The sequence below is a fragment of the Mercenaria mercenaria genome, chromosome 4 (genome assembly GCF_021730395.1).
Source record: "Mercenaria mercenaria strain notata chromosome 4, MADL_Memer_1, whole genome shotgun sequence".
Taxonomy (NCBI): Eukaryota; Metazoa; Mollusca; class Bivalvia; order Venerida; family Veneridae; genus Mercenaria; species Mercenaria mercenaria.
Genome location: NC_069364.1, coordinates 27,107,400 through 27,133,161, shown reverse-complemented (window position 1 = coordinate 27,133,161; position 25,762 = coordinate 27,107,400). Strand labels below are relative to the sequence as shown.

The window sequence follows — 25,762 nt, the reverse complement described above, 5'->3', positions numbered from 1 at the left end:
TGCCTAAGTGGAATCTATAATAAGAGTATAATTATAGGTAAGTCTGAATGCTTTTACTTTCGATTATATAATCGATTGTGAATCGAAATAGCTGTTCAGATTCGATTCGATTATCGATTTTGTTTTGAAACCGATTTTACAACACTAATAGCCACACCACCATCATTTTGTGGACGCGGACTGACGGACGGACGAGGAACCATGGTTGGTGGGCTAAAAATGCACCAGAGGTCACCTTTTCATGCTTGTATTTCAAAAAATGCCAGGGGAGAACCCACTGACCCCACTAATATCAGGGGAGTATACCAACCAGTAGATGCACCTGAGGATACCATTTCATACCTGTATTTTAAAACAATTCCAGGAAAAGACCCCTTGAATCCCTTAAAATGGACAAAGGCACCACCCTTGGTGCACCCCCAGTCAAAAATTACTGGCCCTGTATTTGACTCGAAGCAATTGCTAGCATTTAGCATTAAATAATTGGCATTTAGCATTAAAACTCAGGTTCAGCAATTAGCATAGTGCACTGGCACTCCATACAAAGCTGTCGAATGCTTACAAGTACTGTCCCCTGTTGACATGACTGTTGAACATGCAAGTGATTCAAAATAGAGAAAAGTGGAAACTTCACAGGTCGCTCAACACGACAAAAACAAAAATGTTGCAGGCTCGGTCTGATTGAGCCTGTTCATGACTGTAAGACATACCTATAGTACTGATCTTTATTTTATGAAATCTATGGACAATATTATCTTTTGGCAATAAACATTAGATATTTAAAACTTTTCGCATTATGAGAGCAAGAATATGGTATTTAGCTATTAGCATTAGATATCTAGCATTTATATTGAGACTGTTGCACCTGCCTTCCATATATGCATCAACCTTCTATAGTTTTCCATTTATCAATCTTTGTTAAGAAAATAAAACCTCTTTTTTTTTGTTTTGGTGATCACTGAATGGAAATCATTTTTGCTGGTACTTCTGTGTTTCCTTCAATTTTGGTACAGCTTTCTCATACTTTGGTTTATATGCATGAGTTTAAACTGCTCAACAGAAAAATGTCTCTGACAATTCCTACATAAACTGTTAACTGGTTTTCCCATGGGCAACAAGACTTTTGAAAAGTTTTATATGATAGCAATCCTAATCTTCTTTTTTGCCACATATAATACAAAGCAGTTCCTTCTTTAGGCTATAATAAATTAATTCCTAGATTATCATCTAAATTTTATTTAAAAAGGGGGCAGGAGGTAGAATTTTATTTTTTATTCTTAAAACAACTGTACACAGGGGTTCCACTTGACCCAGATGTAGGAATTTTGACTCATGAAATTAGCAAAAGGTACATACAGACTCCTAGGATTTCAGCTGAAGGGTCCTTTTTATCAACATGAGATATATTTCAGTTTAAACTCACAAAATCAAGCCTTTTATATTCAAAATGGCAGCTATTTATATATAAATGGTACATTTTTGGTTCCTTCATTTTTTGTTTTTAGCTCACCTGAGCACGAAGTAAAAAGAAATAAATAAATAGATAAATAAATGGGGCGTTCCGTGAGAAAACCTGTATTAGTGACAAAAACTTTCAAAATTGAGATAACACAATATTTATAAAGAAGATTCTTTTACCTTTCAAATCTGAAAATGTGAAGTGGCTAGCTTCATTATTTCAAGAGTTACAATACTTTTAATTAAGTCACCGAAGGCATTTTGAGACGTGATGTTAAGAACGTCATGAAAGCAGTATGACGTCGTTGTGCATGGCGTGTATTTTTCAAGTCATTAATAGGACAAATAATGCCTATCATTTACTAAACATCATGCATTTGAATATTTAGGAACAGTTTAAGTGATTTTGTTGAAAAATGACTTAACCGCATATATTTTATTTCAGTAATGACCTTCTATCAATACATCTCTATATTTTCATGATGCATGGGTGCTTTGGAATTTCTGTTGCCATGACAACACAAATAATATTTATATGAAAAATATGGTAGAATTTGATTTGCCTTAGATAACTGAATTACAATATATTAATTTCTAGTTTCTGTGACAACATAAGAAAATCAATGATTTTCCAGAATTTTAAACTACCTATTATGCAATAATTATATCATGTCACTTAAATATAGGTTTTTAAATAAATAAAATAACTTTCTTGGTAGAATAAAATTATGCTACTTGTAATTGTTACATTCAAAGTGTTACTAGGCCTTTAAACTATTTCTTACTACAACTCCAGTATGTCTTTTAAAAGAGATAAAGATAAGTTTGTTTAACTTTCATAGGTTCATATGCTAATACTTGAACTCCAAGTGTATTAAATTTCCTAAGCATTCGTTCAAAATACATTTTAGTAAAACAACAATTGTATCTTTTTCTTGAAGCAATGTGTTATTCCTCATAAACATATTATAAGAACTGACCTAATTTTCATCTCAATTCACAAGCAGTGGAGAAGGGTGCTGGTAATTTGATAGGCCTATTAAAAGCCAATCTGTAACTCTCTGGCATTCCATGCTATTATAATTTCACACATCTCAATTGTAATTTCACACATCTGATAAGAAATTCAGTCCCAGAACTTCTGGGCAAGACAATTTAGTAGGAGTAATAAGGAATCATTACAAATTTGCTCTGCATGTGTTGTAAACTTTGGCTGACTTCAATGGCCCTGTAATGTTTATTAGTTCACAGAATCTCAAATGGCTTAGTGGAATAAAGTAACAATGTTGGGGGCCTTGACCATTTGATACTGTTGTGTATGGTGTAATTTTCAATATATTAACAGTGACTTAAATACTGTAGATATGGCAATTAAGAGCAGTGAGGGGAGCACTACCCTATGAGTGTCTTTCTGTATATCCTTCTTACTGATAACACTTTTAACAATTTTATCCTTAACTCTCACTAGAATTCTGAATTTGACTTTTGAAATCTTGAAAATCTATGGTACAAGGAACTCTAATAAAAATGTCCACTCAAAAATATCTTTTTTTCCATGGCTAATTTGACACCTGGATTAACTGAGAACAATATCAGTGTTGAAGTCATCTTGGCATTTAGAAATTTCAATCCCCCACCCGTTCCCTTCATTTGTTGAGAACAGCTCATAGACACACATGTAGAATGTAAATAACAATATTTAACAAAAATGTTTGACATTGGGGAGAGAAATAAAGCCATTACATCACAAAAGGGTTATTGACCCTATAGCGCTCGCCTGTGTACACGCTTCAAGTGCGTTTGTGCAGAGTTAGGTTTCTTCTATGTTAGCTTATATTAGATACATGTGTCACACATTTTTGAACCTAAGGCAATAATTTGAACAATTACAGTAGACATTAAAAATCTAGACATCACATGCCAGATTTCAAGGCTATAACTATTAACAGTTCAGAGAAGAAGATTTTGAAAATTTCTTATATAAAAGCCTATAGTAAGTACATGTCAGACATACTTGGTCGTTTTTTTTTTTACCAAAGGGAAGTATAACTTGGACAAGTACGTGAGAGAGTCAAACCCTTATATGACATGCCAGATATCAAAGCTGTAAGATTTTTAAAGTCTGATAGCTGTAAGCCTATTTTTAACCGAAAAGACCCATTTCTTCAATGAACCAGAAAGATTTGAACAACTTTGAAGGAAGGCTACTATTATTTGTGTTAAGTTTCATCGAAATCCATTCAGAAAATTTTTAACAACATTTGTAGAAGGTCCCAAAAAAAAACAACATTTGTGTAAATTTTAAAAATCTTCTTGTGTGAAACTGCTTGCCCTATTTTAAAATAATTAAAAAAATTAACCAGTGGGCGTGGTCAGTTTTCCTTATGACACATAATAAGCGATGCAAATTGAAAGCAACACTTGTTGACTGCAAAGAAGGATTAACAAAAACAGTCCAAAGATCAGAATGTTAGAGACATGATATGGTATGGGTTACACTATCAAAGACAATGCTTTTTGATACTTGATATTCATGCCATTGCAGGAGAAAGTGCCAGTCATTTTCTGGTGCACATCATCATTTTAAGTCACATGATTTCCCCCACAGTGGTTGTTGATTGTAAATAGATTACCCTTACAGTTTTTGATGTAATAATGTCAAGGTTACAGTACATTTAAGACCTCCAAAAAACCATAGTATAGGAGAGATCGCTGTCACACATTAATATCTGTTTTTCTGGTGGTGGGCAAAACAAATGATTTTACATCTTTTGTGTATGGAATTGGAATTTTCATTTTTTAATAACTTTTTGTGCTCATTTATGGAATTTTAAAATTCACAAAGTTTTGAAATACTTACAATTTTCATAGATAACCGTTTTAATGACATTTGTTTTATATAGCGGCGCAGTGATGTTCATAACTTTTAGAAAAACACTGTAAGTTTAGCTTTAATAATTAATCCATTTTATGCCGAAATAATAATTAAATACAATTAATAAATTGCTTATTTTATAACCTTTCCATTGATGAAAAAATATTGATATAATTTGCGTTTTAAGAAAGTTTAGGCCGTTAAAAAATTCACTGTTTACAAAAAACATGGACGTTCAGTGTCTGCCCGCCCGATCCCTGTCTTATCAGTTCTAAAAATAGAAAATACAAGGGATTTGTATACAAACACGATCTCTCCTATATTACAGCTCTTGGGTTTCCTTTTCCATAAATATATTTGACTTATGTATGCATTTGCTGAATTTGTTGTAAAAATACCGGTAATGTATAGTAGACGCAACTTGACCGCGATGGTTGACCTTATGCTGATTATTCATATCGATTATTTCATTATCGAAATCAAGGGTGCTTAGGGTAGCCGTGTATATTTATATGGAATTAGTTTGTATACAGTGCAGTATCAAAGTATATATACTTACGTTTGATCAAGTAAAACTTTCCAATACACTAATTTATATTTACACAAAATTATATTTCCTTTTTCTTGTGGAGCTCGTGTTTTACGTACACTCCTTTTAAATAATAGGTTGTGCCTTATTATGTATTATAATGCAAAGGTCAACCATCGGGGTCAAGTTGCGTCCACTATAGGAACTCCACAATATTTTATATCTGCACTCAATGACAAAAATGAGTATTATAACACATTCACATTTTTTACACACAAGAAGTATGAAAATTTGTTTTTATTTAAAAACAGCTAACCATTTGGAACAAAAATGTCCCTGTTAATTTTTAGGCATTAAGATTTTATTTAGCTGCATGAAATAGGGACAGGGCTAGTTTTCTCACTGTATGGCTGTAAGACTTAAAATTTCTTAAAGGAGGATTCAATATGACTGCCATTCAATCATCAGTAAGTAATAATACCAAAATCCACTTCTGCACATAAAATGGTGAACACCTTAACCCTTATCATGCTAAAGATGACTGATTCTGCCTTTGCGACCAGTGTAGATTATGATCAGCCTGCTTCCATACCTCCTGTTTTTATTTCGATGTAAATGAGATGTGGAACCAAAATTTGTAGTCCTGTTTGGCGCTATATAACCTATACTGTGTTGGTGCGCCGTAAAACCCAAATAAATAAATGATCAGCCTACACATCAATGCAGTCTGATCATGATCTGCACTGTTTGCAATACAGTCAGTATTTTTGGGGTAAGCACCTCTTTTAGCAGTTAATGGGAAGTTGGGCAAGTTCATTACAGAATTTTAGCAGGGTAAGGGTTAAAGAGCTGTGGAAGAGTCTCTTTAAAAAAGATACTATAAAATATACCTTGAATTCTGTTCATCCTTTTCATCAGTTAGATTGACTTCCATACTGAACCTAAAAAGATAATTTGAAAAATTCCTTTATATTATTACCTTTTGGAAATTTTTTCTAGCTTATTTGGTAACATAGCCTATTACATGTAACCCCCAAAATTGGAAATTTTGATGCGTAGATGTTCCAAAATGGGAAATATTTAGTCCCAATAGGATAAAGAAAGGATGAGTTATATATAAGCATTTTCTCATACACTTGTTTCACATTGTACAACCTCTAACATACTTCCATTACAAAATTGTCCATAATTTGGCCAATGTTTGCGCAGTTTTGATGACATTTTTTAAGACTGTAGATTGGGATTTTTTGCACTCATTTTGGGAAAAATACTTACTTTTTGGCATACTGGGAATATAGCCGAACATAGGCTATAAAAATGCCCCCCCCCCCCCCACCCCAAAAAAAACAAAACAAAAAGACCTTGAAAGTCCAATAATTTAATTAGTTTTTGGTGAATTTCAGCTTAATTAAGCAAGTGCCTTAGGCAGAAGTCTTGCTTTTGGCACATCTTATAGTAGTTATTGTGATAATTATGCATCTACTATTATGCAACCTTACATAAGGTATAGACTGGACAAGAAAAAGCGATGACCTCAAAGTGTAACCTTGACTTAGAGCTAGGTATTACATCATAATCTGGTAATGGTTAATGTTTGTGCAAACTTATATATGGACATTTATCACTCAGGGAGAAGTCATGGAAATTTGGAACCAGAAGTCAAAAACAGGAGAATAAAGTTTTGAAAAAGTAAAAAGAATGAAAATAAAATGCAAAGGCTGTTTCTTTTCTTTTGGCTAAACGAAACATTTTTAAAAAATGCAGTCTGTTAAACAAAAATATTTTTTACTTTTAACAGAATTAAGACTGTATGAATGCTATGAACTGTGTAGTCATATTACCATATAAGCCAAAATAAAACTTTTTCTGTTATTCATGTTTGTATGGAAAAGTTACCTAAGAAAACTTATTACATACCTTTGTTACATGTTTACCATTTTCTTTACTCAAATTACTGCTTACAGATTGTAATGTGCAAAACATTGCTATTTTGATTTATTTTATATTTAAATAGACCATTGTCATTTGGTCAAGTCTTCTTAGTAAAGATCAAAACTAGTTTTAAAGTGCAAAAGTGTTATATGAAAGTTCAGTGTGTAAAGTAAAAGACTACTTTAACAAAATTCTTTGCAGCATCTTAATTTTACCCTGTAATATTTTAAAATTCAGCTAACAGAGAAAGATTGAAAGAATAAGAGATGTAGAAAAGATGCAAATAAATTGCATACTTAGGGTGGATATTAGGACTTATTTGGCATGAAAAATGGAAAGTAAAACAAAAAAGAAATCAAAACACTAATAACATTGTACATATTAAGGTAAGTAAAGTTTGCTACAGCTGGAAAAGTAAATCATCATGATAAAAATGTGTAAAGTAAGATTTGTTTAGTCATTAAATACTGATGTGTTGAGGCATTTCTGCTGAATACTATTTACTGTATTGAATTTTCAACTTTTGAAAATAAACAGGCATTTCTGCTTTTAATGATTCTATGTCAAATCTTTAATCATTATTATTTTGTAGACTGCAAAATTGAAAACTAATGTAAAAAGAAACAAGCAATTTTTAAATATATTGCAACATATATATGCTACTTTTAAGTCTACAAGTAGACTACACCAATTAATTATGTGAAAATGCCATTTTCTACCAAGAAAAATATATGAATAAAGGCAACTTTTCATAGAATGTTGTACATTTGTCTGAACAGACACAGTAGAAAAATCCAAAACTTGATCATAGGTAGACTTTTAGTGAATAGTGATCTTTTTGTTGTCTGTTATATCACACTAAAATAACATAGCAATCAGTTAAACTGTTCTTTACACCCTGTAGTTATCAATATAACAAGAAACATGGTAAGGGTTGGCTGATGGGGAGGGGAGAATGGAGGCTACATTTATCAATAGATGACCAGGTAAGGTCCCAGGACACGAAAGTTTTGGTCAGGGAAAATTGGAGTTTGGTCAGTGAAAAGTCAGGGAATTTTACTTTTTCTGCTTTGTGGGAACCCTGTATTTAAAGGTCCAATACTAAGGAAAGTGAACGTTTTAATTTCTTTTAAAAAGCACAGAAACTATTTCATTTTATTGGAAAATGAAAGTTGGTATGTAGAAATTCGAAATAAATCGCAGTATATGTACAATTATTTTTCTATGAAGTATGAAGACAGTTAAAAAGACCTGGGGGTCATTCTGTCGATTCATTGAAATTTCAACATAATACACATACATTTCTTTGAGTTCCAAAGACCTTCTGTAAATTTTGACCTGCCAATCTTCATTATTTAGTGTCTTGCAGAAGTCTATGCACTGGCTATGAAAAAAATTGCCAACTCACTTTCCCTTAGTAATGGACCTTTAAGTCCTGTAACGGCGGGCAGTTAATCTAACCAGTTTTCCTGGATTCTGTACCAGTACAAACCTGTTCTCCGCAAGTAAATGCCAACTTCCCCACATGAATTATCAGATTTGGAGGGCGAACGATTTCAGACACAATGTCTTTTATGAAAATGTCACGTGCGCCCCACCCGGGTATCAAACTCGCGACCCCGCAATCTGTAGCTCTCCCTACTGAGCTAAGCGGGCGGGCTCCATATGACCTGCATTTTGGTCAGTGCAACATTAACCCCAATGTGCTCAGTTGAAATTTCACATGTAGTAAATACCTATTCTGCTGCAAATAACAAGGTTTCAACATCTTTTGTATTCTTTCATTACTTACATTTACTTATTTTCTTTTCTTGTGTTTAGTGTTGCACGGACACAATTATAGGTTATATGGCGGCCACAGGAAGAAATCAACACCCCAAGTGAGGCTCGAACCCACATTGAATGATGAGGGGCAAGTGATTTTAAGTCAGCAACCTAAACCAATTAGCCACGTAGGCACCCTTTTATCATTTACAGCTTTAAGATGCATTTCTCATTTGTAATAACTTTAATTGTGGTTGCCAAACAATATCTGTCATTTGCATTATTTTTCTATTCAGAAAATAATGCACCGCATAAGCAATTTATTCTGGCCTTTTTTTTCAGTCTATTGAAAAAATAGCAGTGAAACAAGTTTTTGTACAGTAATCACTGTTTAACAATATAAAATGATTTTTAAATACCTGAAGAGTGATTTCTGAGAAAGAAAATTGTATATAAGAGTGACATAAAGCTCTTTGCTATAAGAAATATAGGTATAATTATGTGCTTATTAATGCAACTACTCACTCAACCTACTGCGCCATCAAGTCAACTATTAAAGTTATTCCTATATCTTTTGTTTTAAACGTGAGTGCTAAGTAAAAATAAAGTACCAACAAGGCAACACTCACAAAATGAAATGATGATTATTTTATCAAAATATATTTTTTTGTTTCACTGCGTGTCAAAAGACTTGTCAGTTTAACAAAATAAACCGCAACCTCCCGAAAATGGATGGTGGAATATTATTTTTTATAAAATAATTTGGATGGAAATACATGATGTATAGTGCTGTTTTATAATAACTCAGCTCCTTCTTGCATTACATAATCTCCAAATACATTATTTAAAAGAAATAAATTATTACTTAATATCCTACCTTTAATACTTCATCATCAATCTTCTTCTATACACAGCATCACTTTCCATGTTCACACTGTCTGAGCGCTGGTCTTATTCTAAAAATGTAATAATATTTATTCAAATTTTGGATTTGACACCCATAACTAAATTATGAGAAAAATAACTTTATCATGTTGTTATCCAAAACTGTGTATAATTTACTGAAATATATTAAAGATTTTTTTTTTTTAAAAATAAAGATTGATTTTCTGCTAGCATTACAAAGTTGTTTTTTTTTGTGTGTTTTTTTAATAAATTAAATTTCAAAAATAATCTAGAGTAGTAAACAATTTTCTTAAAGTGGTGAAGAAGGAACAAATAATGAAATTCAAACTATTAGCTTCTTGCAATCAACAATAGGAAATTTTCAACTTACATAGTGAAAAAGCTAAACTTCTAGGTAAAAATCCAATCAAATCAGTTGTTTTCCCGAACAAGGCTTTCAGAGGTCTGTTCAACTTCAGACTATGCTCTTTAGAATAGACCATGTTAAAAGATTTTAACACTATACTAAATTATGACAACTTGACATAATCACCATTTGTACCTCAGGTTGAAGTCCACACAAAATGGGCCTTATCAGTCTAGGGCAGTCTTCTATGGCCATTTGCCCAGAACTAAAGAACATAAATATTTGTCAAGTCAAATTTTGCAGCTTGGATTGGTGGCACTTTTGAAAATAAATGTGTGTGTTATAATTTTCATCAAAGATTTATTAGCTTCAGACAATCTCTTATAAATAAATGCCACTGAAAATAATCATTGCATAAGTTTTTATTTTGAATAAAGTACATGCAGGCTGTTCAAATAACACAGAATCTATATTACACTTACATATATTTGTTGCTAACATGGCTTCAGTCAGTTTTGATTCATTCTTTGCAGAGTATAATCTACTGGATTTGAAGAGTGTTTTCATTGAAAATGATTTCAGGAATCTTGAAGGTTTGATGGAGGTAAAAGAGGAAGATCTGCAGGAGATGGGTATTACTAAAATAGGATTGCGGAAAAGTTTCTTCGGAGCCATTAAGAAAGTGAGAGGTAATATCTTGACTGACATGATACTTTTCTATCTTTCTTTTAATTGTACCATTCAGCAATAATAAATACCTTGACCATACCTAATAGCTACAGTTTGTTTTCGTAAACATCATGTTTGTAAACATTAAAGATTGCGTTTTGTAACCTAAACTCAGGGTTCCATACTTTAGTGTGTCTTGTATAAGAAAAAAGTGAGCTCAAACTAAAACAAAACATAAACAAAAAGTAGAAAGGTCATTTTGCAAGTAGAGAAAATTTGGTTACGTATGACCTAGTAATCGAACTGTATTTCTGTATTCTTGATTACAAAGCACAAATAAGTTGCACTAATATTAATAATAATCATTATGTTAAGAATTCAGGTAAAATCATTTTAAGTAGTCATTTACAAGCTGTAACAATATTGTTATTCTAAAATCATCAAAAGGGTAAGTCAAGTGAAAATTAGCTGCAGCATGATATAATTATTTTGTCTAAAATTAATTTTTATTCCCCGTCAAGCTTCGTGAAGACAGTATGCAGTATAATGCAAGTCATTTCATTTTTTTGCTATAATAACAACTGTAACTGTTGTAGCAACAAATTAATTATCCTTAAAAATAGAACAAAAAATGGATCCTGCTATAAGTTAAATGTTCAAGATATTTCTTTCTGAAACAATCATATGCAAAATAAAGCTTAATAAAATATAATTATTATGTCTTATATTGGAAAACATATTACTCTCACTGAGTGTAAATTTTATCCATTAAAATAAAATTTATTATTTGTACAATACTCAATAATATATATTTTTCAATATTAGAATACATTAAGTTATTAAAAAATTGTGAACTAATATCATTCAGTAAAAATATGTTTTCTGTAGTCGAATTTTAGAGATGGTATATTTTCTCATTTTCAAATAGGTGATATTTCCATTTACATTTATTATTAGTCAGTAAGACTATTACATGCAAGTACAAAAATATTTATGCAATTTCAAAGCACTATGATGGAACAGTGTTGAAAAGTTTTAGTATGGATCAATCCAGTTTTTGACTTTCAAAGGTTTTAAAATTTGAGCAGTGATTTCAAAGGCTCAGTAAAAGAACAGTAAAAAGTTCTGTTTTTTTTACAAATTGCAAGCAGCAGGTCATGTTGGACATTCAGTTGTTAGTAAATTAATTCAGTTGCCAATTAATTTCAGATTTGACAGTAATCCAGTGAATTCTAGTAAGAATTATTCATCTATTATCCACACAAATGGTTTTGTTTTACTTACTAGGCCCTTCAGTAAACATTATTTGGGAAAATTAGTATAAACAATATTGAAAACATCAAGCACACAATCAGCTTGTGGTCTTCTACCCCGGATAACCTTGTCACACCCACGTTGTAGGCAAGAATGAGACATTGTAACTGGCGCAGATTGGTAAAATCCAATTAAAAGACTGTATACAATAGAAAGAAAATGTTTTTATATCACATGCAAGATCAAAATTTCTGTCCGACTTAGTACTGCCATTATTATGTCCTTCTTCATTCACAGATTATGATATAATAAAGTGAACCTACCTTCTCATGTCAGTTTCAAGTATCCATGTATCCTTGATTGAACTTGCGAGATTGAGATTGTTTTGTGTACCAACCTCATGCATCGGGGGTTGAAGCTACGCAAGTCAAAACATAGTTTTGCATTAGCCTGACTTTTCGAAGAAAAAGTAGAGCTATTGCACTCGCCTATCGTTGGCATCACCGTTGTTTACAGTTTTTGATAATGCATGTTTCACAAGATATTATTAAATATAAGTCAGAACAAATGACATATAGTATATGTATACTATTGCTGTTCAATACACAATCCTGTATTGCAAAATTTAAAAAAAAAATCCTAATCTGTAATACTTTCATCCAAACATCCAATGTCTAAGTAAATTCTAACTGAAAACAAGACAGCGCGCTCGACTTTCTCAGTGATCGACTTTGCCAGTAAAACTTTTATAAAACTTTAACAAAAGAATTCTAAATTAAAAATTCTGTCAAACTATTGGGATTGTTTCTCCTGGTAGACTTTAATTATAGTTAATAACTCTTTTAAGTTTCAAGTCAATAACTTTGAGCAGAGATATTTGACTTTATGGATATTTTTTGTTTGTTTCTGTGTAAGACCTATATTATCTGTCAATGCATGGAAAAGTATATGTTCTATTCTGTTCAGCACCAGATGCAATACAAATGAATAATATTTTGATTATGAGCATGCACATTTAAAACAAAGTCTGTTTAATTTTCAAGTTAAACTAAATAAAAATAAATTTGTACACATGTTGTGATTATAGTTTCTTACTGGTAGAAAACAATAACTGATACTTCACTGCCAGAATACCTGCATGATTATTCACTCTAAGAAATGAGGATCATATAGTAAATTAAATAAAAATGTGGTATATTAAGAACAGTTGAGTGAACAGTATAAAACTGCCCAGTAGGAGAAACTGGTGTGCAGGTGATTTATTACCAGTTAATTATGAACCCCTTATCTATTAATTGTTATCATGCATGGTACACCTTGTGCAAGTGGTACATAAATATTGAAAAACAATGTTGTTAGATGCCATCAAAACAAATAATTTCTACCATGAAATCCTGTTTAATAGCACTTTTTGGAAAAATTTATATATATATTGTTACATTTAAGAAATAATTATTAGCAAAAGAGTTTTTAATTAACACCATTAATTTTATACACAATGGTTGGTTATACATTGGGCGTAAATTTCATGAGGGCATACGTTTTACCACCCGAGTGTATAAGAAGTGTTAAAAACACAATTTTGCTATAGATTATTTAAATTCCTATATGACATAAATCTAAAACAGTAGATAAAATATAGTAGCTTTCTTTCTTTGTAACCACAAAAACATTGACTTCACTGCACATTAATGTGACGTAATTCTAGCGTTAAGAGTGACAAACATATCATAATATATGATATTGGACATAGGATATAGACTGGCTACATCCATAATTTTCAAAATGAATATTTAAAAATATATCATAGTCTACAAGCTAGTCTACTCTGACTCTTAGAGGACTGGACAAATGCATCTTCTGCCCTTGAAATCTGAAAATATTGCAAATTTATTCATGGTGTAACATAACCCTAGTTTGAACAAGGACGCTAGACATTCAAACCCACTGTAACATATGATTATCTTAATTATTATATTATAAAAGTGGTCTTGGTTTTTCCCTATGGTTTATTATAAAAAAGTTACAATGACAGTTATTTATAGTAACAACTAAGGGGAAAAAATATCCCCAAAAAATTGTAAGTCCACACAAAAATCCTTATCAGGCAGAGATATGTCAAAGTACACCTCAAAATTGGATCTAACATACATGTTAATGTACTACATAATAGTGGTCTCGATTTTTCCCTACGACTAGTAATGAAAAAGTTATAATTTATAAGCTATTTATAGTAACAACTAAGGGAAGTAATTCAAAAGAAGAAGGAACCTGCGCATGACACTCCGTCTCATGATTATGTACAACTGAGCCAAGTTACATTAAAATCTCTCCATGCATGAAGAAGCAATGCTTTGGAAAAAGTCACCCTTGTATCTGAGCTTTGGCCTCCAAGTGTGACCTTGACCATAGACCTAGGGACCTGGTTCTTGCGCATGACACTTTGTCTGGTGTTGGTGAACATTTGTGCCAAGTTATACATCATCTCCTCATTGGGTACATTTATACCAAGTAATATTGTAATCCCTTGATGGATGACAGAGTTTTGGACCAGACAAGAAAGAAACACTATTGACCTTTGACCTCTAATTGTGACCTTGACCTTTAAGCAAAGGGTCCGGGATTTGTACATGACATGTTGTCTCATCATGGGGAACATTAAAATTTTGTGCCAAGTAATATTAAAATCCCTTCATAGATAGTTATCAACTGGACAAAAAAAAGCTTTGTTGACTTTTGACCCAAATTGTGACCTTGACCTTTGAGCAAGTGGTCCAGGATTTGTGCATGACAAGTCTTCTCATCATGAGGAACATTTGTTCCAAGTAATATTAAAATCCCTTCATGGATGACAGAGTTATGGACCGAACACGAAATTTTGGAGGGACAGAATGGAATTACTGAAAAGCGCATTCCTATGGCGCATTCGGTAACTGGTTTCTGATGTTTAGCATGTAATGTTAGGCAACACATTTGTTATTGGGAAAGCATTTGTACAGAAGTTTTTGTTTTTTCAGAAGGTCACATAGGCACCCATGATGAAAGGAAGGGATTACAGTTGCATGAGGTACCACCTGTAAAGAAGTCTTTGGCCGAAAACAAATTTGGACTCTTGACACCAGTTGCAACTAAACTCCAGTCATCAACTTCAAATAGGAAAGGTAAACAGAATTTTATTCCAGTGTAATTTCCTGTTGCCTCTGGCACATCAACAGAACAAAAAGACAAAGTATTAGAGGGCCACAAATGTACATAAGACTGTCATCCATTCATTCTGTTGGGAGGAATTTCACATTGTCCTCTTGGTGGGGGAAACAGAAGGAGCAGTAAAATGTAGTACTTACTTTGTTCTAGCCACCATGAAAATTACAGATACTGCTGGTATACATTAAGTATACCTACTAAAACAGACAACTTAGGGCCAAAAAACACAACTTTTTTTAAAGGCACTGGCCTCTAGATCATATGACAAGGAAAAAAACAGGTATTCGGAAATTAATGCTATACTTCTTAAAGGCCTACCTTTCGTACCTGGGTGAAATGGTTATCACCCTAGCATGATCCATAATATTTTCTAATTGTCGCCTTATTATCAAGTTATTAATTGTAGCTTATGGTAAACAGAACGCTAGCATACATTATCAAGAGCAAAAACATATGGCCTTTGCTAGCCTGGGAAGCCCTTGATAATATTTGTGCTTTGTCAGAAGAAATCATACCTAATATTTATGCATTAAAGATATCACTTAATTTGCGCTAATTAGTGTTAATTGGCATTCATCGAGTTTCTGATATTATCAACGCCTGGGGAAATATGAAGGAGTTTCCATGTAACTACTGATTATCGATTTCTATAATTAGCCTAATTAACATGTGATCATATTTGCACTTGTCTGAATCGAAAACGAGACAATGCTGCCGAAATTTCGACAATTTTCATAGATCACTAGGTCTGCATTAAAATAACATCTTGATAGCTATGACGCAAATTTAAGTTTATACTGACATATTTAAAAGTTGTTACAACTTGCTGGAAAAGCTATGGGAGGTACAAACTGGTATTTGTCTATGGCCCGGAAATGTTCGAAAACCTTCGGAAGTACACGATTCAGATCTGTTTTTTCCGTGAGAATTCCATTTCTATTTTTAGCCATGGATTATTGCTTTCAGAAGTTATCGTTCTTTATTAAACACCCGCATATTTCGGGTGTAATATAGGTGGCGCTGCGGTCGGAAAACAGGTTTCCCCAGGCTGTCAATTTGCGGGTAGAAAAAAAGTTAGAAATTGTCAGACTGGATTCCCAGGCTAGGCCTTTGCCTACAAACCACCACTATCAGATATCTCAGCAAAACAGGAGGTTAATCATGACCAAATACATAATTATATATTTTTGTACATAATATAGGTGAGTTATGTGAATAATGGGATATAAAACATTATCAACGAAATAGTAAAAGTTAGAAGATTTATTTCAAAATAAAGTGACACAATCATATAAGTTTAAATACAGAATGAATTTTAAAAAAAAGTACATGATGTAGGCATACAAAGTGTTCAGGAGAATTGTCTGTTTGCATACTCGTTCTTCAAAACACAAATATGCATGACCACATAAATGAAAACTAATTTGATAACTTCTTCATCTGATTTGTTCGATGACTTTTTTCAATGAAATGAGTTTCCAGCTTTAAACAGTGTCATTGTGAAACTTGAAATTATGTATGGATACTATCGACATTTATATCTCTAACAGATAATAATTACGTTCCTATACTTTACCAGTAAATAAAATTTTGACAGGAGTTCGGATGTGTAGTAATAAAATCCCGATACGCAGCACAAGTGATTTAATAAATCGCACTGGAAGGCACTGCGGTGTAGGGGTGGAGCATCAAGCTCCTAACCCATAGGTTGCAGGTTCGAATCCCCTCTACGGACCTTCACAATCCATTCTTTCTGCAGTCATCGAGAGTAGTGTATAATTATAATGTTTTGTAAGAACTGAACTCTACAACCGATATAAAATGAGTAAGTTTAGGATAAAAAATTATATATCCAAACGATTTGCCATATTTTACCTATAAAATATAGGACATATTTATTATTTCGATTCTAAAATGAAATTTTTATAGTCAGTATCTTTTAAAAAATTTAAGGAAATATTGTTGAAACCTAATTTTGCCAAAAGTACAATTTAACACAGTTTTGAAAATTTTGTCGGTTCTCAGCCGGTGATAGTTGAATATAACTTTGAACCATATTACATATACACATGTGTATTCAACACTAAACAATTTGCTAAGATAAAACAACATAACAAAAATATATATCTTTGTAAAATTATCAGTATTCGCCTAATGTCCAGAATTTGTTATTTTGGCAACCCTAGTTCTCGCATTTGATCTAACATTCAGAAAAAATATTCTGTTTCTCATTCTCACAAAATTAATGCTTTTTTATGTACACTTGGGAAAGTTGTTTGTTTTGGGGTTTTTTTCACGCCAAAATATAAATGGAATGACATTGAAATCTTTAACTTATATTTATCAGTGAAATAGCATTAGTTTCTATATGTGTATGACACCCATTTGATTTTGAAATTATTTACTCTAACTCTTACTATTTCATTGACAATATTTTATGATTTTATGATTATTCACTGTGCTCACCCACGTTTTGTACAAAAAATAAAATCATTTGGGCATGATTGACCTCCTGTTGTAATTAGATATCTGATAGTTGTGGTTTGTAGGTAAAGGCCTTATGTTTTTGATTTTGATAATGTTTACTAGAGGTCTGCCTATCATAGCTACAATTAATAACTTGATAATTAGAAAATATTATGGATCATGCTAAGGTGATAACACATGAGAATTAGTTGCTTTTACTCATTTTTAGTTTTAGTAATGAAAGAATAGTGCAAGCTATTTTACTCCCACTGGCATCATTATCACATTTTGGTTAAAAAGGGGCCGACTTGGTTCTCCAGGCAACTATGATCAGTTATCTGCTTACAGCTATAACATGGAAATTTAATGGCCATTACGCCCAGCATGAATTGCAAGAGAGCAATTAATTCGGTCATTTTTTGGAATCAGGTGTGTGTTGTTACATGTAGAAATTTTACACCAAGCATGTATGCTGTATAAATATCTCAGAGAGAGTTGAACTCTAAATCTCAATAATATTCACAAAAAAACAAAACAAAACAAAAAAAGAACAAGGCAGTCTGAAAGACAGCTAAATCCCCTGCCACTGCTATGGATAGTAAAAGGGTAAACCTTTGATTTTAGCTGTGACCTTGACCTTGAACTGACATGGCTGACTCATGAATTCTGCACAATGTCTTGATGAGGTGATCATTTGACCCAAGTTTCATGAAAGTCTTTCAAGGGGTTTAGGAGGTACAGAGCTGAAACCTTTGACCTTCAGTTGTGACCTTGACCTCAAGTTGACATGGCTGACTCATGAGTTTTTGATGAGGTGATCATTTGACCCAAGTTTGATGAAAATCCTTCAAGGGGTTTAGGAGATACAGAGTGGACACAAAATGGAAGGCTCAAAACCTTTGACCCTAAGTTGTGACCTTGACCTTGAGCCGGCATGGCTGACTCATGAGTTCTGCACATCGTCTTGATGAGGTGATCATTTGACCCAAGTTTTATAAAATTCCTTCAAGGGGTTTATGAGATATAGAGCGAACACAAAATGGCAGGCTCAAACCTTTGACCTTGAGTTGTGACCTTGACCTTGAACCGACAAGGCTGACCCATGGGTTCTGCACATCGTCTTGATGAGGTGATCATTTGACCCAAGTTTCATGAAAATCCTTCAAGGGGTTTAGGAGATATGGAGCGGACACGAAAGTGTTACAGACAGACGGACGGAGACCATTCCTATAACCCCCCACCACTTGTGGCAAGAGATAAAAAAAAAAAAACAGACAAAAAAAATGAAGTAATGCAACTTTTTCTAGCACAAAATAAACTACAATAGTGTAGGTTTATTACTGTTCCCATGTCGTTATCCAGTCACTTGCACTTTTTGATTAGACTGAGTATATTATTATTCATTATACGTGTATATTGTTACTATCTTTCCATGAAGTAAATCTATACGTTCGTGAATATTTAATACGTAATTTATTGTAAATGCATTTATTGTAAATACATTTATTATATATACATGTAAATTTATTGTAAATTACTCATTCTCCATCTGTTTATATATATGCACAGACATTTACAGTTGTGTGAATAAATTTCTTCATTATTCTGGGAATGCCACCAAAACCAGTGGAATAAGGATAATGCTTTTGTGGGAATATTCTAAAATTTCCAAAATCTATGTAAATAAATTTTTTTTGTGTAAAATATCAATGGATTGCATTTCAGTAACAGTATACCTGTTCTTTTCATAACCAAAATATATACATGTACATAAAATTTATCAAAACTATTTTAAAACAGTAAAGAAAATGCAAAAGGTAACACTCATTCTGGAATCTGGAAAAAATACATAGTCTTATTTAACTAGGAGGCGAGAGTGAAAGATAAATTAAAAAAAAAACAAGAACAAAAAACAACAACAAATAAGTCAAATACTAAGTAACAAGGGTTTAGTTCACAGACCCAGTGATTGAACTACAAATGATTCACAGTGATTCAACTGTATATACATGTAAAATATAGAATTACTGGTATATTTATCATTGCACATGACATTTGATTGAATATTATTTCTGTATCACAAGTGCAATTCCACACTGGAGCATGAACATATTCTCTGAGAGAAACCCAGATGGTCAGTGAGCAACCATGTCCAGCATTATTGCTTTACAGTGTACTTGGTAATGGCTGATCATTGAAATGAGATGAAACCGGGGATGAGAGATGAGATTTGGAAAAATTATGATAAAACGGGCATGTCAGAGAAAACCACAAGACTCTGGAAGCTAATTTATAGCCAAGTTGGCCCTTTAAAGTTTTGAATGCAAGTACATAAATTATAGCAGTCATTTAAGGCATTTAGCTAAATGATTTTTATTATATTTTATTATATAATATCTTTATTTTCATACGATGAACAAACTAAAAATTGGAAATCAGTGCCTTTAATGTATTAACTGTTGTTGTTGTCTCAACTACTTTATATATCCAAAACTTCTTTTTTCAACAGAAAAAGCTACAGGAGGCACCCCTAAGATTCCAAGTAAAGCTGCAACGCCAAGAAGGAAAATGTTTTTTGACACAGACACAAAAGGTAATGTAATGACTGAATTATAGTTGGAAAAAGGTATTTCTTTCATTATAGTGCATTAGTAATGCTTTGAGAGTTATACTACATATTTCATCTATTCATTACACCAATTCATTTATTGTTACATACTGTCTAGAATGCTCAGAACAACAGTTATTACTTTTGTACCATTAACTCATTTTAAATTTTTTCAGTATAGTGAAGAAAAAAAAGAGACTTTTTTTGACAATCATATGATCTGACAGACTACTAATTGTAAACAAAATCAAATTGACAGCTTTCACTATATTGTACCATTGAAGAATTCACTGTACACTGGCATAAAATCTTAGATAATTATGTTAAACTTTTCTCCAGGAAGCCCTCAAAGACTGATAACAACAATGCTCTCAGCAGATAGTCCATCAACACACCCAACAGCAAGATCAAAGGGTATAAAGATATACTCTGAGAGAGAGATAAGAGATGCAAAGGGGCTAGACAAGGAGAGACTGCCCTTTTGGAATAGTTTTGTGGAAGAACTTTGCAAAAATCAGAACTTGTCAAAGCTTGAAGTGCATGGAATTGTCGACTACGAGTGGCGATTAAGGAAAACAGACCTTCTTTTAAATGAGGCAAGTGAAAGCATGGCAAAGAAGGGAATAGATGAGAGAGTAGAGAGGATGAAAGAGGCAAGGAAAAGGGTAGAAGAAGAATACAAAAATGTGAAGGAGGCAAGGGTTCAGGGACGGAAAACAGCTGCTGGAATAATTGAAGTGGAAAATCTGCTGCCAGCTTTTACCGAATTAAAAAAAGCCCAGGATTGTGTGCAGAAGTGTTTGAGGAAGAAATCAGTGAAGCAAAAAGCAATCTGTATTGAGGAAAGTCATAGTGACCTGGATGACATAGATGTGGAGGGAATTGTTACAGAGATTAAAAACGCAAGAAACACTTATGATAATATTGAATAAATCTACTGTAGTTTACAGCCAATCATGAATCATTGACTTGAAAAACATTCATCCAATGTATTTTATTAACAAAAACCCTTAATCTAGCTTTATCAATTATCATATTTTTTCAAATTATTTCCGTAGTGACTAAATTTTTGTTATTTTCTAAATCAAAAACATGTACCGATAAACTAGAGACGTTGAAAAAATGTAAGTGTGGTTGAGGGGATTCCCAATTTTTATATCATTAAACAACTTATTGATGTCAGGCTACTCAAACTCACTTTAACCTTACCCTGCTATATTACTTAGTTATTAACACTACAATGGACTGGTCCATCTTTCTATCTGGGCAACACCATATACTATTTGAAGGGGTGTTCAATGAAAATTTACTGACTGAATAGCAAACAATGCAGACCATGATCAGACTGCACATCCGTGCAGTCTGATCTTGGTCTACACTGGTCGCAAAGCCAGAATCACTTGCTGACAGCAGGCTAAAGGTTAATGTAAAGAGAAAATTTATGTATAAAATCTGATCAACAAAACATTTGGGTGCCATTTAACTGTTATTCACTATTTTATGATATAGTATTATTCATTTCCAGATATTAAGTAATCACACATTTTCACATACCAAAAATTTGATGTAAAATATAAGCCTCAAGAGCAACAGATTCTATCTTTTTTTACAGAAACAGCAATAAAAGTTTTCTAAACATCAATTCAGAACCTTAAAGCCCTCTACAGACGGTAGGTTTTTGTTGTACAACACTAATTATCTCAAGGATGTACAATTTTGAAATTGTACATTTTTCACATACAGACAGTATTCCATTCTCATAAAAATCACAGAGATTTACCTAGTAAACATAGTGCATCAGGTACTGAAAAAAATGTAACTATTAATAATAAAAATAATATTCACCTTTTTATGTTCCATAAATTTGATTACATATGACACAAATGAGTCACGCCATGAGAAAACCAACATAGTGGCTTTGCGACCAGCATGGATGCAGACCAGCCTGTGCATCCGTGCAGTCTGGTCATGATCAATGATGTTTGCTTTCAAACTCTATTACAATTAGAGAAACCGTTAGGGAACAGCATGGACCAGACTCGGAAACGCACTGTGTTGGTTTTCTCATGGCGCGGCTCAAATCATTTAACTTTTCAGTGTCATCCTTTTTCTATTATGCATTAGAAGCCATTTTATATTAAGATTTGTGTTTATTTTTTGGGCAAATGTTTCTGGAATTTCATTCACTTGCCTCTTATCAACTAATTATTTACCAATTTGTTGCTTGTCAACGTGGGTGGTACGTAAGGCAAAACTTACGAAATAGAACATGTCCTAATCTGTAAGTCAAGACTTAAGATTTACGAAATCAAGGAATAGCAACGTACACACGGTAATATTTGGCTGTACATCTTGAATTTAATTGGTGTTGTACAACACTAATTATCTCAAAGATGTACAATTTTGAAATTGTACATTTTTTACATACAGACAGTATTCCATTCTAATATAAATCAGAGATTTACCTATATAACATATAGTGCATCAGGTACTGAAAAGAATGTAACCATTGATAATAAAATGATATTCACTTTTTTATGTCCCATGAATTTGTTTACGCATGAAACAAATAAGCCACCCCTTGAGAAAACCAACATAGTGGCTTTGCGACCAGCATGGATGCAGACCAACCTGTGCATCCGAGCAGTCTGGTCAGGATCAATGATGTTTGATTTCAATGTCTATTGCAATTAGAGAAACCGTTAGCAAACAGCATGGACCAGACTGCGCGGATGCTGGTCGAAAACGCACTATGTTGGTTTTCTCATGGCGCAGCTCAAATCATTTAACTTTTTAGTGTCATCCTTTTTCCATTGTGCATTAGAAGCCATTTTATCTTCAGATTTGTGTTTAGTTTTGGGACAATTGTTTCTGGAATTTCATTCACTTGCCTCTTATCAACTAATTATTTACCAATTTGTTGCTTGTCAACGTGGGTGGTACGTAAGGCAAAACTTACGAAATAGAACATGTCCTAATCTCTACAGACGGTAGGTTTTTGTTGTACAACACTAATTATCTCAAAGATGTACAATTTTGAAATTGTACATTTTTCACATACAGACAGTATTCCATTCTCATAAAAATCACAGAGATTTACCTAGTAAACATAGTGCATCAGGTACTGAAAAGAATGTAACTATTAATATTTAAAAAAATAATATTCACCTTTTTATGTCCCAGGAATTTGATTACGTACGACACAAATGAGCCACGCCATGAGAAAACCAGCATAGTGGCTTTGCGACCAGCATGGATGCAGACCAGCCTGTGCATCCGCGCAGTCTGGTCAGGATCAATGATGTTTGCTTTCAAAGTCTACTGCAATTAGAGAGACCATTAGCGAACAGCATGGACCAGACTGCACGGATGCTGGTCAGAAACGCACTATGTTGGTTTTCTCATGGCGCGGCTCAAATCATTTAGCTTTTCAATGTCATCCTTTTTCTATTATGCATTAAAAGCCATTTTATATTCAGATTTGTGTTTATTTTTTCGCCACTTGTTTCTGGAATTTCATTCACTTGCCTCTTATCAACTAATTATTTACCAATTTGTTGCTTGTCAACGTGGGTGGTACGTAAGGCAAAACTTACGAAATAGAACATGTCCTAATCTGTAAGTCAAGACTTAAGATTTACAAAATCAAGGAATAGCAACGTACACACGGTGATATTTGGCTGTACATATTGAATTTAATTGGTGTTGTACAACAAAAACTTACCGTCTGTAGAGGGCTTAAATTAAAACTTAAGATTTACGAAATCAAGGAATAGCATCCTACACACGATAATATTTGGCTGTACATCTTAAATTTAATTGGTGTTGTACAACAAAATACATTGTATATAGGACATAGGGTCTGTGTTATCACTAGATCAAATTACTTGTTAATTTACTGAGTGGTAAGCCTCCCTCAGGAGAGCAATAAATCACATAATGAGATTCAAGTATCTGTGAAAAATTTCATGATTTGTGAGTGCAGTATATAATTTTTCATCATTACAACCACCAGCATGATAATATTACCTGCTGCCTGGAGGCTGCAGGTGTACTAGTATTGGAATGTAAGAAGTTGTGTAGCACATGGGGACTGGGTACCAAAATGGTGAGCTTAATAAAGTTTACATTAAGGTTGCAGCATGATTGCAGTTGCCATCTTAAAGAGTGTGCAGCAAACTTGTTTCAGCGTGCAACAAGATTGTGATTGGAACCATGATTTAAGGTTGCACAAACTAATTCACACGCTTCCTGCAACCTATTTAAAATTTTGCAAGCTTATAAGGTTGCGCATATTTGCGATTGAAAGCCTAGCGATCTTAATGGCTTATTCTAATCTCCAGCCTGGCCTCAGTGGCCTGGCCCGGCTTGGCCTGATGAACCCAATATTAGACTGAGCCGCACCAGGTCAGATTTTATTGTGCATACAGAAATGAATGGCATAAAATCTAAATATACAGTTTCAGTAGTCACAGGTGGCAGACGGTATTAGCCTGTTTTGTTTACTTGCTACAGGTCAAACAGAACGAGAAACTTTTCTTTTAAGGAGTCATTAATTAGCCATCATTCATCATATTTGAAAATACAAATTTTCACTGAATAAAATGGTGTAACTAAATGAAAACTACTCATTTTTTCTGTAATCAAATTATTAAAAGTCGACTATAACACCTAGTTTTTAAATTAATGGCTAATTTCATTCATAAGTTTACCTGCTGCAGTATACATGTAACTGAATATTAGCATGCAGTGAATGCATCTCTTTGGGAATTGTAATGGATTACAGGTTGTGTCCCTACTATCCTTAGCTGACCTCATAACTGTTAGTTCAAGTGTAATATGGTATGAAGAAAAGATACTGGTGATTCTGATAATTAGGAATAAATATCTCATATTTTTCTATTACTCCTTTGCCACATTATAATCTAAGGTGACTGTTGGGCATAAATGGTCAGTTCATTATCAATTAGTTTAGTTTATACTAATTTGTTTTAGTTCAATTCAAGTCAATCGTGATGAAAGCTTCAAGCTTATTGTAAACACTGCCAAGTCAGCTTCCTGGCAAAAGCCAGTACTTGTGTCATGTGAGAAGTCATGATCATGACCCCAGTTGGGCTCGAACCCATTACCCCGGGATTGAGCAGCTGACCCCTTAACCATTAGACCAAGCTAGATAAGAGGCAAAAATCTGATTCTGCTGAGATTCTACCCTCAATCCCATAACTGTGCATATATTTAGATTGAGAAGCCAAATTCCTTGCTATCAGTTTTCAATTCCTCTTTAATAGCACTTTCTCATTTTTGCCAATCCCTTTATTATCTAATAAATGTCATCTAAATGGTAAAACCTGATATAATCAGCCAGGCTACTGATCACCATAAAATTGGGAATCATTGTAAATGAGCTTATGATGTAACATAACCTCTGGTTGACTCCAGTGCCATGTAACTGAATCCTTAATTGCATCCAGTTTGAATAATGAAGCCATGTGAGTAAATTCACTGGGCAACCTTTCATAAATTTGATGCTCTTATGTCAGCTACTTCCAAAAAGATTATTTGCAAACTTGCAAAATTTATATACTTTGCAAACAAAAATCCTATCACACAATGTAAGATGAAAAAATATTATATTTATGTTCATTCATAACTTTTATTCTTCCGAAATGAATGAACTATTGCTCTTATTGCATTATGTTAATTGGGTTATTTTCATTGTTATATACACTGTATAAAAAATATGTTTAATGC

The 25,762-nt window shown here is 33.1% G+C and overlaps 1 protein-coding gene and 1 long non-coding RNA gene across 3 annotated transcripts in view; one reads left to right on the top strand and one right to left on the bottom strand.

The window, feature by feature from the left end:
• Positions 1–22,545, top strand: part of LOC128556279 (uncharacterized) — a 61,144-nt gene extending 38,599 nt beyond the window's left edge. Inside the window, exons 2-5 of one of the 2 annotated variants that reach the window (XM_053540819.1) lie at positions 10,393–10,499; positions 14,751–14,894; positions 19,913–19,996; positions 20,351–22,545. In XM_053540819.1, coding sequence (XP_053396794.1) covers positions 10,409–10,499; positions 14,751–14,894; positions 19,913–19,996; positions 20,351–20,943 — 912 coding nt within the window. In that variant the 5' untranslated portion in view covers positions 10,393–10,408 and the 3' untranslated portion in view covers positions 20,944–22,545. Of the gene's footprint in view, positions 1–10,173; positions 10,500–14,750; positions 14,895–19,912; positions 19,997–20,350 lie in introns of those variants that run through there. The other variant, XM_053540818.1, reaches the window with a different exon arrangement.
• On the bottom strand, positions 4,912–10,131 carry LOC128556282 (uncharacterized). Its single transcript, XR_008370535.1, has 3 exons — positions 10,006–10,131; positions 9,436–9,514; positions 4,912–5,803 (listed from the first exon to the last, which is right to left on the bottom strand). It is a non-coding gene; the product is annotated as an uncharacterized LOC128556282 (long non-coding RNA).
• Positions 22,546–25,762: the final 3,217 nt, after the last annotated feature.